The following is a 14,517-nucleotide window of genomic DNA, read 5'->3' as shown; positions in this document are numbered from 1 at the left end:
GAAAAAAATGAACTTAAATGAATCTAACGTATGGCTGCAATATAACAAAGAGTGGAAAATTTAAGGGGGTCTGAATACTTTCGGTACCCACTGTACATAACATAGCACTATATCATTTTATCAAGAATTTCTTTCTACAAGACCTTTTCACATCCTGTGCTAAATCCACAGCGAAATAAAAATACAAATAGTTGCTAAATCTTCTTTTGTCATTTCTAAATGCTGGGCCTTAGGAAGACAGACGGAGCCCAGTCATTCGGTTTGGTCTCATGGAAGTTTAATCAGTTTTGTTTAACATGAAAATGAAAGGATTTGTCTGGATTTGATTAGACATGATTGTGGGTAAGGGGTTGGGGCTTTGTGGGTGCGGGTTTGCTAAACTGGACCTGTTGGATGTTGTGTAAGTGTTGACCAGTTCCACACATACTGGTGTCTGTGTGATGACTGGGTCAATACTGGACATCATGGTAGTCCTCCTGTTTTCTTCAGATCATGTTGGCCTGACTCCTTTCCTTCAAAGCTTTCCCATAAAGTGGTGATGAAACTCTGGCTCGATGGATCACACAAAGCTCCTGAATGATTGTAGCTTGTCTGGCTGTGCACAAACACCATTTCTCTTCATCACCATCATTTACATTCACACTATTTTCCTTGTGACTCCATGGCTGTGTTTATGTGCACGTACGTATATGTTACAGCACACTCCCCTGTAATTTATACCTAGTCGCAGCCCCTCCCTCCCTGGAGCTCCATAATCCCTCACACTGTGCACCCCCTCTAGAGGCCAGCCAGCTGTTCTCATTGTTTGCATTCCCCCCTTGTAGTTGCCTGCAGAAAGCAGAGCAGTTTCACTTGAGCAGGCAGCTGCAGCACAGCAGCGAAGCCTTCGAGCAGACCAAGGGAAGTGGGTCAAATGCTTTGTGCCTTGGCAATAGATTGGCCAGCAGAGACCTGACACAAAGACACACATGCCAGCTTGTTTCTTTGCAGCCTGTCTGGAGGTCTTTCCAACGAATAGGTCAGCCCTCTGAGGGTGTGAGGGAGAAAAACCAGCTAGAGAATGAGCAAAATTCATCATGTGCCATTGCTTGCTTCTTCCGTCCGCCTCCTCTCCCTGATTCTTTTGCTTTCCCCTTTTTCTTCTCTGCAGCCATTGAATCTTCATTTCCTGTTTCGTCCCCTTGTCCGTCTCCTCCCTCCTTCATCATCTATCTGTCCTCTCTCTCTCTCTAGAGTCATAAAAGCTACAGCACAGAGTTTGTATTAGATTGTTGTGACATCTTCTCCTAACTGTCTGTTAAACCAGCATCAGGTCATAACCTGCCTACAGCTCTGTGTGGTGCAGCTGTGATAACCTCCTTCCAATGCAGACTCCCAGCAGGAGGAGCAGGGATCACGTGTGTTTGTCAGGTGGAGGTGGAGCAGGTCACCCCAAGTCGCAATAAATCCATTTAATGTTCTGTAAATATGTGTACTTTTTAAATATTCAATGTAGATCTTATTTTACCTCTGACCAAGCATGAAGGAGAACTATCAGACTGAGGTCACATGTCCTGCACAGTGAACAATTGGTGCCTGTACTTCTTATTAAGCACCTTTACATTCATTAGATAATTCAGACCTAATGTTGTTCTGCCCACAGCGTGAGCATGAACTGGAGTTAACGCCTTGCTTTACAGTAACTGTTATTGATGTTACGCTAAATGCAGAAGGCTGGGTCTGGGCCTCAGGTTTACCATCTTTGCATTTATTGGTTCATATTGTCGATAGCTAAGTTTAGTAGAAGAGCAGTGTTAGCTGATTTATAAATGAAGTTAAACTACACTGACCTGAGGTTACTTAATGTTTTTTAGCTGAAGTATTGGGAGAAGCTTTGAACACATATGGCTGAAATGACACTTTATTGTTGCATTTGATAGTCATGGTCCCTCCGTTTGTTCTGCACTAACTCATTTGTCTGTGCAAGCACAGTGTTACACGGTGTGGTGTACTGTGGTTTTGTATAGTCATGCTGCAGTCTTATCTGTCTCTTCCTCCTGTGTCTGTCATTTCTTTCGTTATTAATTCTCTGTTGCTTACACATTTGCCACAAGATCAGTGGTATTCTGTTGACTGCTCTCACACTCACACTCACACTCACACACACACACACACACACACACACACACACACACACTCTAGCTTAAAAACAATGGAAGTGGTTTCACTGCAGTTTTTCTTAGCACAGTAAAAATTGTGGTTATTTGTTCCTCATTTGATAAAGAATCGTTCATGATCTCCAGCAGCAGCTATAGCGGCGGACACGAGCAGCATGCACGCTAGATGACATTAAATATGTCAGGCTACAGCGCCCTTAGGGTAACCTCTTATCAGACTTTAGCATCACATTAGCGTTAGCCCAGACGTTGTGCTTGTCCTCAGAGGATTAGCTTATTGTTGGCGCTGAGACTCACAGCAGCACAAGTGGCTCATGGTTTTAACTCGGAGCTTAATTAAATGTCACCACATATGGAGCAGAACAATACAGTAACATTCACATGTGTGTGTGTGTGTGTGTGTGTGTGTGTGTGTGTGTGTTCCACCCTATCACATCTTTGCAGAAACGTCTCCTCCCATCTTTCTCCCCATTCAGTGTTCCTGCCTGTAAATCACCTTTAGCAGCAGCAGTCCGGAGAAAACCACTTTGGCAATGAGTAACATTTAGCCACCTGTATATCAAGCATGCATATTTTGGAACATCCTGGCTACATCAGTATGAGACACGGTTATTTAAAATGAGTACAGTTAAGTGTGCTCGCTCAGGCACTTTCAGCATACGAGATTGAGATTGTGTTCCACTGTTTGTGTCGGGAGCAGCAGGGCTTTGTATGCTACTGTGGGATTTATTTTCCTGGTTTGACTAGTTGTGCCTCTCATCTCTCCCCGGTGCTTTCTCCCAGCAGCCAGCCTGCGTTGTTCCTTTCAGCTTCAGTAACCGCTTCCATTAACCCCCCTCTTCATTAGGAGCCAATTAAAGTGGGGGATGCTTCTTGCCAGGCAGCAGTAACGGTTTAAAATAACAGGATGGATGGAAACAAACAGCACTTGAACCAAAGGAGAGCAGAAGCTTGATGCCAATTTGTGTATGAGACACTTCTGCGGATGAATCATGATTTAGGTTTTTCAGGAGCGTGACCCTTGTGTCACGTCATGCACTTTTTTCATTTTGGTCTCTACTAACAGTAAGAGCTAAGCTACAGAAAGCCTCGAGGTTGGTGGGATTGTCTGAAAGTGGCAGGCTTCAGCTGCTTAGATTGGTGCGAAAAAGCTTTTCAGGGGTGTGGCGTAAAGGTTCCTTTTAACATGTAGCACATTGTCAGTCGTGCCAGAGTGAACTTCTGTGAAACAGGGAAGGTGCCTGCCAGTTTTCTGACACTATGAAAAGGGTAAGAGATTATACATTTCTAAAAAATATGACGAAATGCCAGTAGCAGCTTCTTGGCTGAAGTGCGTTCTCATGAGGTTGTTGCCACGCTAAAGATTCCTGTTGATTGGTTGTGGCATCAGGCAGTGGATGTGGAACAGAAGGAGATAATGTGAGCCCTCCTGGGGAAACTGCTGGTCACACCTTAGTCTCTTATATACATCCATGTTTCCCTCACTTGCATCTTAGTCCCACCTGCCTGATATGAGAGGAAAGCAAGTAAGGAAATTGTGTTAGGAGAGAGGAATTTAGTAAAAGCATTATTAAAGATATGAGACGTTATCTCTGATCCTTCCTTCATCTGAAGCATCCAGTCGCCAACAGCTCCGCAAGCTCATGTCTCCACCGGAGCAGGAAGAAGAGCTCTGGGCTGTCGTCTACCCTCGGTTGTCCAGAGGAACGATCAAATAAGGAAACTGGGATTAGAGAGGTTATTAGAGAGTGTGTCTGGATCGATCCACAAACTGTTAACACTACACATACCAAAACCTGTTTCAGACATGCACCCCTTTACATGAATCTGATGATAGTTTAACGTGCCATGGGCACTACTCAGCTGTGGCTCATGACATATTTAAGTCTGGACGTGTCAGACTAACATAAAGACCTCAGCAGCACAAGGTAGAACAGAGAGAGAGAGAGAGATGAACCTCTTGTCCTGCTTTCTGTGACTAATTGATTTATTATCTGAGTCATCTTCTCTTGGGAAAACACTGTGAATAAGCCAAAGTTGCTGAGGAGATCTGTCTGCAATCAGATCAGTCTATGAAAATGAGTTTACTGTGAGAAGTGCCTGTGAACTTCCCTCGCACTCACACTGGTTTTTAATCAAGGCTTCATCAGCAAAACATGTTTTAAAATCCATCAGTGGTGCAGCCTGTGAGAGGTCAGAAGACTCTGCTCCGCTGCTATTACTCATACAGCCTTCACACAGTCAAAACATTTGTATTCAGTGCTTTGTTTTCACATGCACGTAAAGCTATTAACAGAATAGTAAAATGCTTAATCATTTAGCTGTTGGCTAATTAAAGTGTATTTAGAATTAGCTCATTATAAATCATGACTCATTGCTCTCTCCCACACAATAACACATTGTGATCCAAATGTTGTGGTTCTCCAGTTGCAGCAGCACATGACTCCTTGCAGCCCTTTCCAAACCAGCAGTAGTGTTGGTGGTGACAGGGGCTGGAAACTGGACATGGTGAGAAAAGCTGGGGGAAATCAACTGAGTAAAATAAATTTAAAAAAGTGTTTCCAGGTCTGTGAAAAATACCAAAACTGGATGTAAAATTCTCTTTCCTACCCAGGTACATGGGTCATATATAATTCTATCTAAGATCCACTCCGTCCTCAGTTGTAGAATTATCAGGAATAATCATGTGCTCCGTACTTAATGCTCATCTTGCTGAGATGTATGCTGATCTCACTTTTTTTTTCTCTGTGTGTTTTCAGATCTGAAGCGGGAGGCCAGCATCTGCCACATGCTGAAGCACCCCCACATCGTGGAGCTGCTGGAGACATACAGCTCAGATGGGATGCTCTACATGGTTTTTGAGTTGTAAGTCTCAGCCCTGCAAAATTTCACATGTCACAGTGGGTTGCATCTGCAGGACAGAGGAAGATGAGGTGTTGTCGGCGACAAGGACATACAGACACAAGGGTGACAGCGTCAGCAGGACAGACAGTGAACCCTGCAGTGGTTTCATATGATCACCACTGATGTGAGGAAGTGTGTTAGCTGACGATTTGGGGAGGGAGACTTTGTGCAGAGAGTGGGTTCACTGCTATACTGTATATATGAAGGGAAGGAGATTAGTTTAAGATTTCACACTTGCTGCTACCTCCAGCTTTTCCCTGAGCTCCTCCGAGCCCGCTCCGTATCTTCATCTTTCCTCCTCTTCCAGAAGTAATTCCTTTATCATTTAATTCTCTTATCACTGAACAGGCAAGTGCTCGGGTTTGCACATCGTCCTATCATACAGCTCAGTACAGAACAGAAAACTTTCCAGGAAATGCAAGTGCCATTTAAAGGGATTTTCATTGTTCATGAGCTCATTTGTGCACAAGCTGCTGTTCCATACATTCACTGATGCACACAGGGGAATGCAGGTAGATCTGAGATGTTCTTTGAACAGTGCAGCCCTTTGAAAGCTGAGCTGGGTGAACATGGTAGATGCATGTGGACAATCCCTCCTGCCTAATCAAGATGTGAGCAGTCGGAGTGGAGAAAATATGCATGTGCTGCAGCCAGGCTCTACATAACAGCCCTATTTAATTGGTGCAGAGGCTTAGTGACAACAAAGAGCTGTTTCCACTAATTGTAGGAAGAATGGGAACAGAGCAATTATGAGAGACAAAATTGGCTATAGTTGAATGACTGGGTCACAATTAAGTGCGAGTGTGTGTATCTGAGGATTGTCACTAATCCTCTGTATGTGTGTGTTTTCTACGTAAACCGCTAGTGAATCAGGATTGAGGCAGTGTCCTTAAAAACTGTCCCCAGCAGCTTATTCATTGCAAGGTGTGATGTTTTTGTCTCGTCTCTGGCTACAACCTGGTTTTAACTGGGCTGAGAAGCTGTCACTGTTAGAGCCATATGGGTACTGTCACTGATTCCACAGGGGAATGCATATGCATTAAACTCCACCATTACAGCAACAGCTTGTCCTCAGGTAATGCTGTGGCTCTGCAGGACTGTGTGCAGATAGTCTCATGTCTCAGAAGAACATTTGCCCCGAGTTTAAAGGAATAATGCTTTGATGAATACACCTACTGAGCATATTAGCTGATTTAGTTCTGTAATTTACTTCTGATCTACATAAAATTCATATGCAGACCTTAGATAGTTATTCTTTAACTGACTAAGCCAGCTATCCATCCATTTTCTGCTGTTATTCAGGTCTAGGGTGTGTTTAGTGTTTAATTAAATCTCCTCTATCTAATGTCTTTTCAGACCAGAGGGTCCAGTGAGGCTCAAAACAAACAGACACCATCAGCTGCTCCTTATCGCTCTTTGCCCCTCCCATCACTTCCTGTTTTCTAGCGACAACATAAACAACGGATGCCTGGTTGGGACAAACTGTCCTAAATGCAGCCTCCGGTCTGAAGCTAGCATTAGCCGACTAACAGTAAATGTGTCAGTCCAGTAGAAGCTATGGTTACTGCTGATGTAACACAAAGTTCCAGTTCCTCCTAAATTCTAAATCGTATTAATTCAACACAAAGGTAAAATCCTGACCATGCTAGGTGGCTAATGCTACCAAAACAAACAGGTTAGCTTTAGATGCTAACACATCCAGACAGAAGAACGCCACATCTGGATCCAGTCTGAGTCCTCTGGCTGCTTTTAACTCTCTCCATGTCAAACAGCCAGACCCATGTTAACCCTGGTTGTTGCTCTTTCTTTGTCCCACTCTCTCTGTGCAAAAGACGCCACCTCTTCACTCTGGCAGCTACTGGTTCAGACCTTTAGCCGCCCAGAGCTCCTCCATGGCTGTTTGACATGACTACTGGTAGCTGGAAAAACCCTTCTTCTAACCTTGGCTAGGCAGCAGGCGGGGCTGATTTACAGATCGTACTTTGACAACTGGAATAACAACAGGAGGCTGTAGGCAGCAGAGGGTCATGGAGGGGGGTGTAGCTGAGAGACACCATGTCCTGTCCCACTGTCACTGGGTTTGTCAGACACTGTTGGAAAACTTAGATAATGCACCTTTAATTAGGACATTTTTTTTAATATACTGGTGGGACAAAATTGTAATTAAATTGTGAATAAATATCAATACATTTATGTACTTACGAGTGTACTGTATTGATATCTTCCATAATTTGAGCAGTATAACAGTGAAACATGTATTGAATTACATTCCATGTGGTATGAAAAAGGTCTTAAGTCCACTTTAATTTGTCTAACTTGCAGAAACCCTGAATTCAGTATGGACACACTGATGATGGTTTAGAGAACATTTCCTAACCATTTATGAAGCATGGTTCTCATCCTTCACCTTCAGTCTGTCCTTATTATAGTGTGGATTGTTCAGAATTGTCTCACCACCTGTTGACCTCAGAGCATTGTACCAGCTTCAGTTTTACAGCTTCCCTGCTCTTGACCTGTATCTCCCATTCACCTCCACAGCCAATCATAGAGAAGCATAGCCCTAGAGTTTTAATAAGAGTGTCTTACCTGACTCCTGTTCTGATCCTCCCCCTCTGTCTTTTCCAGTATGGATGGAGCAGACCTGTGCTTTGAGATTGTGAAGAGGGCAGATGCTGGTTTTGTCTACAGCGAAGCAGTGGCCAGGTGAGCGTTGTGCACTGGATGTTCTTCCTTGAGACACTACATTTTTACAACCACTACTTTTGATCTAAATATTTCCTGGGATGTCGTTTCCGTAGCCACTACATGAGGCAGATCCTTGAGGCGCTACGCTACTGCCACGACAACAATGTCATCCACCGAGATGTCAAGGTATTCCTGACTTCAAACTAATCCTCTCACTTCACTACAACCTCACTTAGAACAAGCTGCAAGGGGATTGTGGCTGCTAGAGATCTCTATGTGCAGTTCAGGACATAATGAGGATTAACAGTGCACTGCAGAGACGTGCACAACTAGACACAGCTCATATTATACAGCAGCGAAGTTCCTGCCTCACCTTATTCACCAGCTATTTTGATAATTTAATAGTCATTTTTCAGACATTTCAGCAGTTTTATGTCACTGTAGACTGTTTGTCAAACAAAGGAAGACACTTGAAGATGTTAGCGTGGACTTCAGAACTGTGTGCTGTGTTATCTGACACTTCACACATTAAATGATTAATCAGTTAATTGAAGAAACACTTGGCAGATTGAGTAATAATGAAAATAACAGTCACAAGCCTAAAATAAATTGTTGATCTCTTCACATTTAACTTTTGCTTGAGTGATTAGTGTGATTAGTCATTGATAGAAGAATTGTTTGCAATTGTCTCATATCAATCCTAGCTCTTTGTTTAATATTATCAAGTGGACACTGGACTGAACATCCAGTGCCTATTTATTTGGTATTTGCTTTAACATTTTGTTGGCTAAATGATTAATTGAGATAATAATTGGTGGATTAATTGATGATGAAAATAGCTGCTAGCTGCAGCCTGATTTCAGTCAGTTAACACTTGATATAAACTCACAGTCAAAGTTACATGTTAGACCTGAGTGATTAGAAAAGAAGATATAAATGTAATTTAAGTGGGTGTTCATGGTCAAATGATTCTGAATTTGTTAGTGTACTGTAACGTAATCATTTTACATATTTCTTTTATTATTCAAATCATTATATTTATCTAATAGACCACAGAACTATAAAAGTAAAATGTCTCATGTAGTTGTTGTACCCTGGAGAACAGTTGTGACACTAATTAAAGAGAAGCACACACAAACAAAACAGCAGCTGTAAAATAATCACTGCAGCAGATATTCCTGTCTGTACTCAGAGGGAACATCACTTATCATTGCAGCTCTAACTTGCTGCTGCTGTCCTTACCTGTAGGTGGTGCTGTGGCTGCACAGACTCGAACATGAATGAGAGCCTGTGAGTTTAAAAGTGCAGTTCCAGTTAGGAGGTGTTCTGCACTGAAACACTTATCTTCTAGAATACAACATGAAGTTGGTTTTTTTTGTTCACCAGAAGAAAAAAAACTTTCAGCTTCCAGCTGGTTGATTTCTCCTTCATTCCTCTCCTGTGCTCTGTAGGATGCGGAGGCAGGTGCTAGTAGTGGTGTGGTTGGACTGATATCACAAGACAGTTTGGCCTCATGCGATAAGTCGCTGGTGAATGCACCGTGAATTCAGGTGTCATTTATATGAAGTAATGCAGCCACTTACCTTGAGTGTTCTGACTGAAGGCATGGCTGCAGCCTGCTGGGTGGTAGATGTGGAAAACTCTGAGTGACAGCTGGCCTACACTGTGCACGGTGGGAAATCCAGATGTCATCTGTCAGATTTCCTGTTATTTCTATTGCAGATGTAACATGTATTTTCTTTTACTACTCTGGGTTTGTCTGTAGATGTGTGACTCTCCCTGTGCACCTGTGTGAAAAGGTTGGTGTGTGTGCTTTGGTATCTGTGCACTGCTGTCAGCCAGTTTTCACCAACTGTAAGGAGTGGAGCCAGCCTGGTTTCCATGGGAGGAGACTTTACCTTCAGAGTGGCTTGTCTCCTCTGCTCTGTCACCCGTTCACTGTGCAAACGCAGTTTCCTCAGCGGCCTCCCCAGTTGTGAGTTTAATGGTTTCATGTGCTTCCTTTTTACAGAATATGTATTCATCGCCTTCTCTGAGAGGCTCATAATGCATATTGTATGGCCACAGTCAGCTCCCAGCTCATGAGTTTCTCTCTGTCAGGTATTAGTCATTGCAGCCTATACAGTTCTAAAGTATGAGCTGCTCTCCTACCCTGCATCCTGCTCAGGCTCACTGTCTGTATGTGAGCCTGTGAGGTCAGAGAGACAACTGGTTGTTCACAGCTATAGTGTGCGCCTTCATCTTCACACAACTCCTGGTTGTCCTCTTTACACTAAATATGTGTGTGTGTGAATTTCTGTTCATACATGAATGAACACATGAATCTGAGTCTGAGTCTACTGTTACATGACTCAGACCGAAAGAACATGCTTCCTCCTGCTACAGGGCAGTTTCTGTTTTTACTCACACATATTACCTGCCTATCAGCAAAAAGAAGACTGTCCACTGGAACTGATAATTAACTTGAAAGCCAACACTGCCACTTCATCCCTGGACCACTGTAGCTGCTAGCAGCTGCACTGGTTTGAATATTTGGGTGTTACTGCAGTTCTTGACCTTTGTGCTTTAAAATTACAATACTTGAGGAAATAATTGGCTGGTTCAGTCCCTGGATGGCAGGATTAAATCTGGGTGGGACAGGTGACAAAGCAGTGCTTACCCCACTGTGTTGCCCTTGGAGCAAGGCCCGTAACCCCAGTGGAGCTGCTGAGTGTCCACAGGTCAGACTGTGGTTGTACTGGGCAACTTCCAGGTGTGAATGTGTAACATGTGAGCAGGGTGGACCTGAAAAAGAGAGGTGGCCTCTCAGTGGACCTGCCCTGAATATAAAAAGGTAAACAAAAGTGTGTACAATGTGTCAACTTCCCACTTTAGATGTAGACAGCAATTTAAATCCCCACCTTACAGAACCATGAGTAGTTGTGAAACGTGAACTTGTCTCTGATCAGTGAGCTTTGACCTTGACCCATAGAGGAGTTCACCTCTATTATCACCATTTAACAGTGACTCTGAGTTCCTGTGCTCGACTTATCAGATGTTCTGCCTGAGATTTATGTCCTTTGCAGGGAACACGCACAAACCGCGCACATGCAGTGCATTAATAACAAATCTGTCCTTGTTGAATATGGAGCAGCGCGACAGTGCCACAACTGTTCATGCATGAAAGTCACTGAATTCATTTAAATGCTGATGTTCATGAATCACCACCGTGTCTCTGTTTAATTTCATCCTCACTTCACCACAGACCTCTGCTGGTGACAGCAGTGTTTGTGTGTGTGTGTTTGCATTTCTCATCGCTACAGACCGAGTGCATGCAAATGCACTGCAAACTGATTGAATTGTTTTATCAGGCTCAGTTCTGAATGCACGAGGTGTCGCACTGAAAGCCAGCGCTCAGGCTGAAGGTGAACTGTTTTTCCTGAGGCTGTTCACACATCAGGTGTTTGTGCTACAGAATACTGCATACTCCTGACGCTGTGCCGAGCCACCTGAAGAATCCATAAACACAGTAGAACATTTGATGTAAACACAACTGAAGAGAGACACGCTGGCACAGGCTCATACCTTACCTAACCTTACAACAGTAGTGAGGTGATGGGATCCTTTGTCAGATGCTCTCAGCAGAAAAAGCTTCACCTTATGAATGCTGTAGTTTGGCTTCTGAGAATATCTCCGCAGGAGGACTGAAGCTTTGTGCAAACATCTGCCTCTGTGCCTTCTACTGGGATTTTCCCTGGTCCTAGTTCGTCCACTGTGGTTAAATGTGTTCCTACATGTTGAGGTGTTACGGTTTAAGAAGCTGCTGCTGGTCGGATTGGACATCCACAGTAAAGACAATCATCATTTTACTGAAGTGATAACAGCACAGCAGTCTTGTGAGAGAGATGAATGCTACTTAGTTGTGTTTTGTTATACCCCAGTTCTGTTATTGGACAGACCTGAGTAAGGAAGGAGTCCGTCTTTCTTGATTTTAGTGCTGGTTTATTTACAGAATATATATAAGTAAAGATTACAGAACACAATCTGGGTTGTTCCTTCTGTTAGGTTATTTCTTAGTTAGATAGATATTCAGAGATTTGATGTCTAGAAATGTTTAGTGGAGACAGGATGTCTAGCTCAGGCTGTTAAATGCTCAGTTCAATTTCATGTGCTTCCAGACTGCATGTAGGCCAAGGCTGCAGGCAAAGAGTTGTTAGTATTAACTGTAATGCTAATCTTAATATTTGTCTTAATGTGTAATGTCATGTTATATTGTTCTAGATACACTTCACTAATCAACAGCCACACACCTTGACTTTTCCTCATGTTTTGACTAACGTTATGGTCAGCTGCAAGCTGGCATATCAGGTGACGTCACGGTTTGACGTGCCTGCGTAGTATGGGCAGACTCCATCTCTTATCTAGAGCTCCACAGGCTTGGAGCCGCCTACCTAGTCATAACAAAATGAGGTAGCTCGATGTGTGTGGATGTTGTTACGTGGTGCGTAACTAAAACAAACATAAAGCTGCTAGCAGCTGCACTGGTTTGAATATTTGGGTGTTACTGCAGTTCTTGACCTTTGTGCTTTAAAATTACAGTACTTGAGGAAATAATTGGCTGGTTCAGTCCCTGGATGGCAGGATTAAATCTGGGTGGGACAGGTGACAAAGCAGTGCTTACCCCACTGTGTTGCCCTTTGAGCAAGGCCCGTAACCCCAGTGGAGCTGCTGAGTGTCCACAGGTCAGACTGTGGTTGTACTGGGCAACTTCCAGGTGTGAATGTGTAACATGTGAGCAGGGTGGACCTGAAAAAGAGAGGTGGCCTCTCAGTGGACCTGCCCTGAATATAAAAAGGTAAACAAAAGTGTGTACAATGTGTCAACTTCCCACTTTAGATGTAGACAGCAATTTAAATCCCCACCTTACAGAACCATGAGTAGTTGTGAAACGTGAACTTGTCTCTGATCAGTGAGCTTTGACCTTGACCCATAGAGGAGTTCACCTCTATTATCACCATTTAACAGTGACTCTGAGTTCCTGTGCTCGACTTATCAGATGTTCTGCCTGAGATTTATGTCCTTTGCAGGGAACACGCACAAACCGCGCACATGCAGTGCATTAATAACAAATCTGTCCTTGTTGAATATGGAGCAGCGCGACAGTGCCACAACTGTTCATGCATGAAAGTCACTGAATTCATTTAAATGCTGATGTTCATGAATCACCACCGTGTCTCTGTTTAATTTCATCCTCACTTCACCACAGACCTCTGCTGGTGACAGCAGTGTTTGTGTGTGTGTGTTTGCATTTCTCATCGCTACAGACCGAGTGCATGCAAATGCACTGCAAACTGATTGAATTGTTTTATCAGGCTCAGTTCTGAATGCACGAGGTGTCGCACTGAAAGCCAGCGCTCAGGCTGAAGGTGAACTGTTTTTCCTGAGGCTGTTCACACATCAGGTGTTTGTGCTACAGAATACTGCATACTCCTGACGCTGTGCCGAGCCACCTGAAGAATCCATAAACACAGTAGAACATTTGATGTAAACACAACTGAAGAGAGACACGCTGGCACAGGCTCATACCTTACCTAACCTTACAACAGTAGTGAGGTGATGGGATCCTTTGTCAGATGCTCTCAGCAGAAAAAGCTTCACCTTATGAATGCTGTAGTTTGGCTTCTGAGAATATCTCCGCAGGAGGACTGAAGCTTTGTGCAAACATCTGCCTCTGTGCCTTCTACTGGGATTTTCCCTGGTCCTAGTTCGTCCACTGTGGTTAAATGTGTTCCTACATGTTGAGGTGTTACGGTTTAAGAAGCTGCTGCTGGTCGGATTGGACATCCACAGTAAAGACAATCATCATTTTACTGAAGTGATAACAGCACAGCAGTCTTGTGAGAGAGATGAATGCTACTTAATTGTGTTTTGTTATACCCCAGTTCTGTTATTGGACAGACCTGAGTAAGGAAGGAGTCCGTCTTTCTTGATTTTAGTGCTGGTTTATTTACAGAATATATATAAGTAAAGATTACAGAACACAATCTGGGTTGTTCCTTCTGTTAGGTTATTTCTTAGTTAGATAGATATTCAGAGATTTGATGTCTAGAAATGTTTAGTGGAGACAGGATGTCTAGCTCAGGCTGTTAAATGCTCAGTTCAATTTCATGTGCTTCCAGACTGCATGTAGGCCAAGGCTGCAGGCAAAGAGTTGTTAGTATTAACTGTAATGCTAATCTTAATATTTGTCTTAATGTGTAATGTCATGTTATATTGTTCTAGATACACTTCACTAATCAACAGCCACACACCTTGACTTTTCCTCATGTTTTGACTAACGTTATGGTCAGCTGCAAGCTGGCATATCAGGTGACGTCACGGTTTGACGTGCCTGCGTAGTATGGGCAGACTCCATCTCTTATCTAGAGCTCCACAGGCTTGGAGCCGCCTACCTAGTCATAACAAAATGAGGTAGCTCGATGTGTGTGGATGTTGTTACGTGGTGCGTAACTAAAACAAACATACAGACATAAATCTAACACAAGATTAATACAAGAAAATGTTAGGTATTTTTGGTCAGATAAATATTGGATAGATACTTTATGTATTAGAAATGTTTAGTGGAGATAGGATGTCTAGTTAGACTGTTAAATGCTTAGTCATGCTTATGAGTTTCTACAGGGTACATCTGGTCAAGGATACTAGAGAGAAGAGTTGATGACTGTCAGCAGACAGGGTGTTTAATATTATTATTATGACGTGTATAACTGTAGCCTTAGCCATAATATGTTCT

At 43.2% G+C, this 14,517-nt stretch overlaps 1 protein-coding gene across 1 annotated transcript in view; it reads left to right on the top strand.

The window, feature by feature from the left end:
• The window catches only part of LOC109973930 (peripheral plasma membrane protein CASK), a 131,011-nt gene that overhangs the window by 41,608 nt on the left and 74,886 nt on the right, over positions 1 to 14,517 (top strand). The window contains exons 3-5 of the mRNA XM_020623834.1: positions 4,916 to 5,021; positions 7,686 to 7,763; positions 7,859 to 7,931. Coding sequence (XP_020479490.1) covers positions 4,916 to 5,021; positions 7,686 to 7,763; positions 7,859 to 7,931 — 257 coding nt within the window. The remainder of the gene's footprint in view (positions 1 to 4,915; positions 5,022 to 7,685; positions 7,764 to 7,858; positions 7,932 to 14,517) is intronic.

The sequence above is a fragment of the Monopterus albus genome, unplaced genomic scaffold (genome assembly GCF_001952655.1).
Source record: "Monopterus albus unplaced genomic scaffold, M_albus_1.0 scaffold311.1, whole genome shotgun sequence".
In the NCBI taxonomy this organism is placed as follows: domain Eukaryota; kingdom Metazoa; phylum Chordata; class Actinopteri; order Synbranchiformes; family Synbranchidae; genus Monopterus; species Monopterus albus.
Note: the sequence above shows the minus strand (reverse complement) of the source record. Positions and strands in the feature narration are given on the sequence as shown.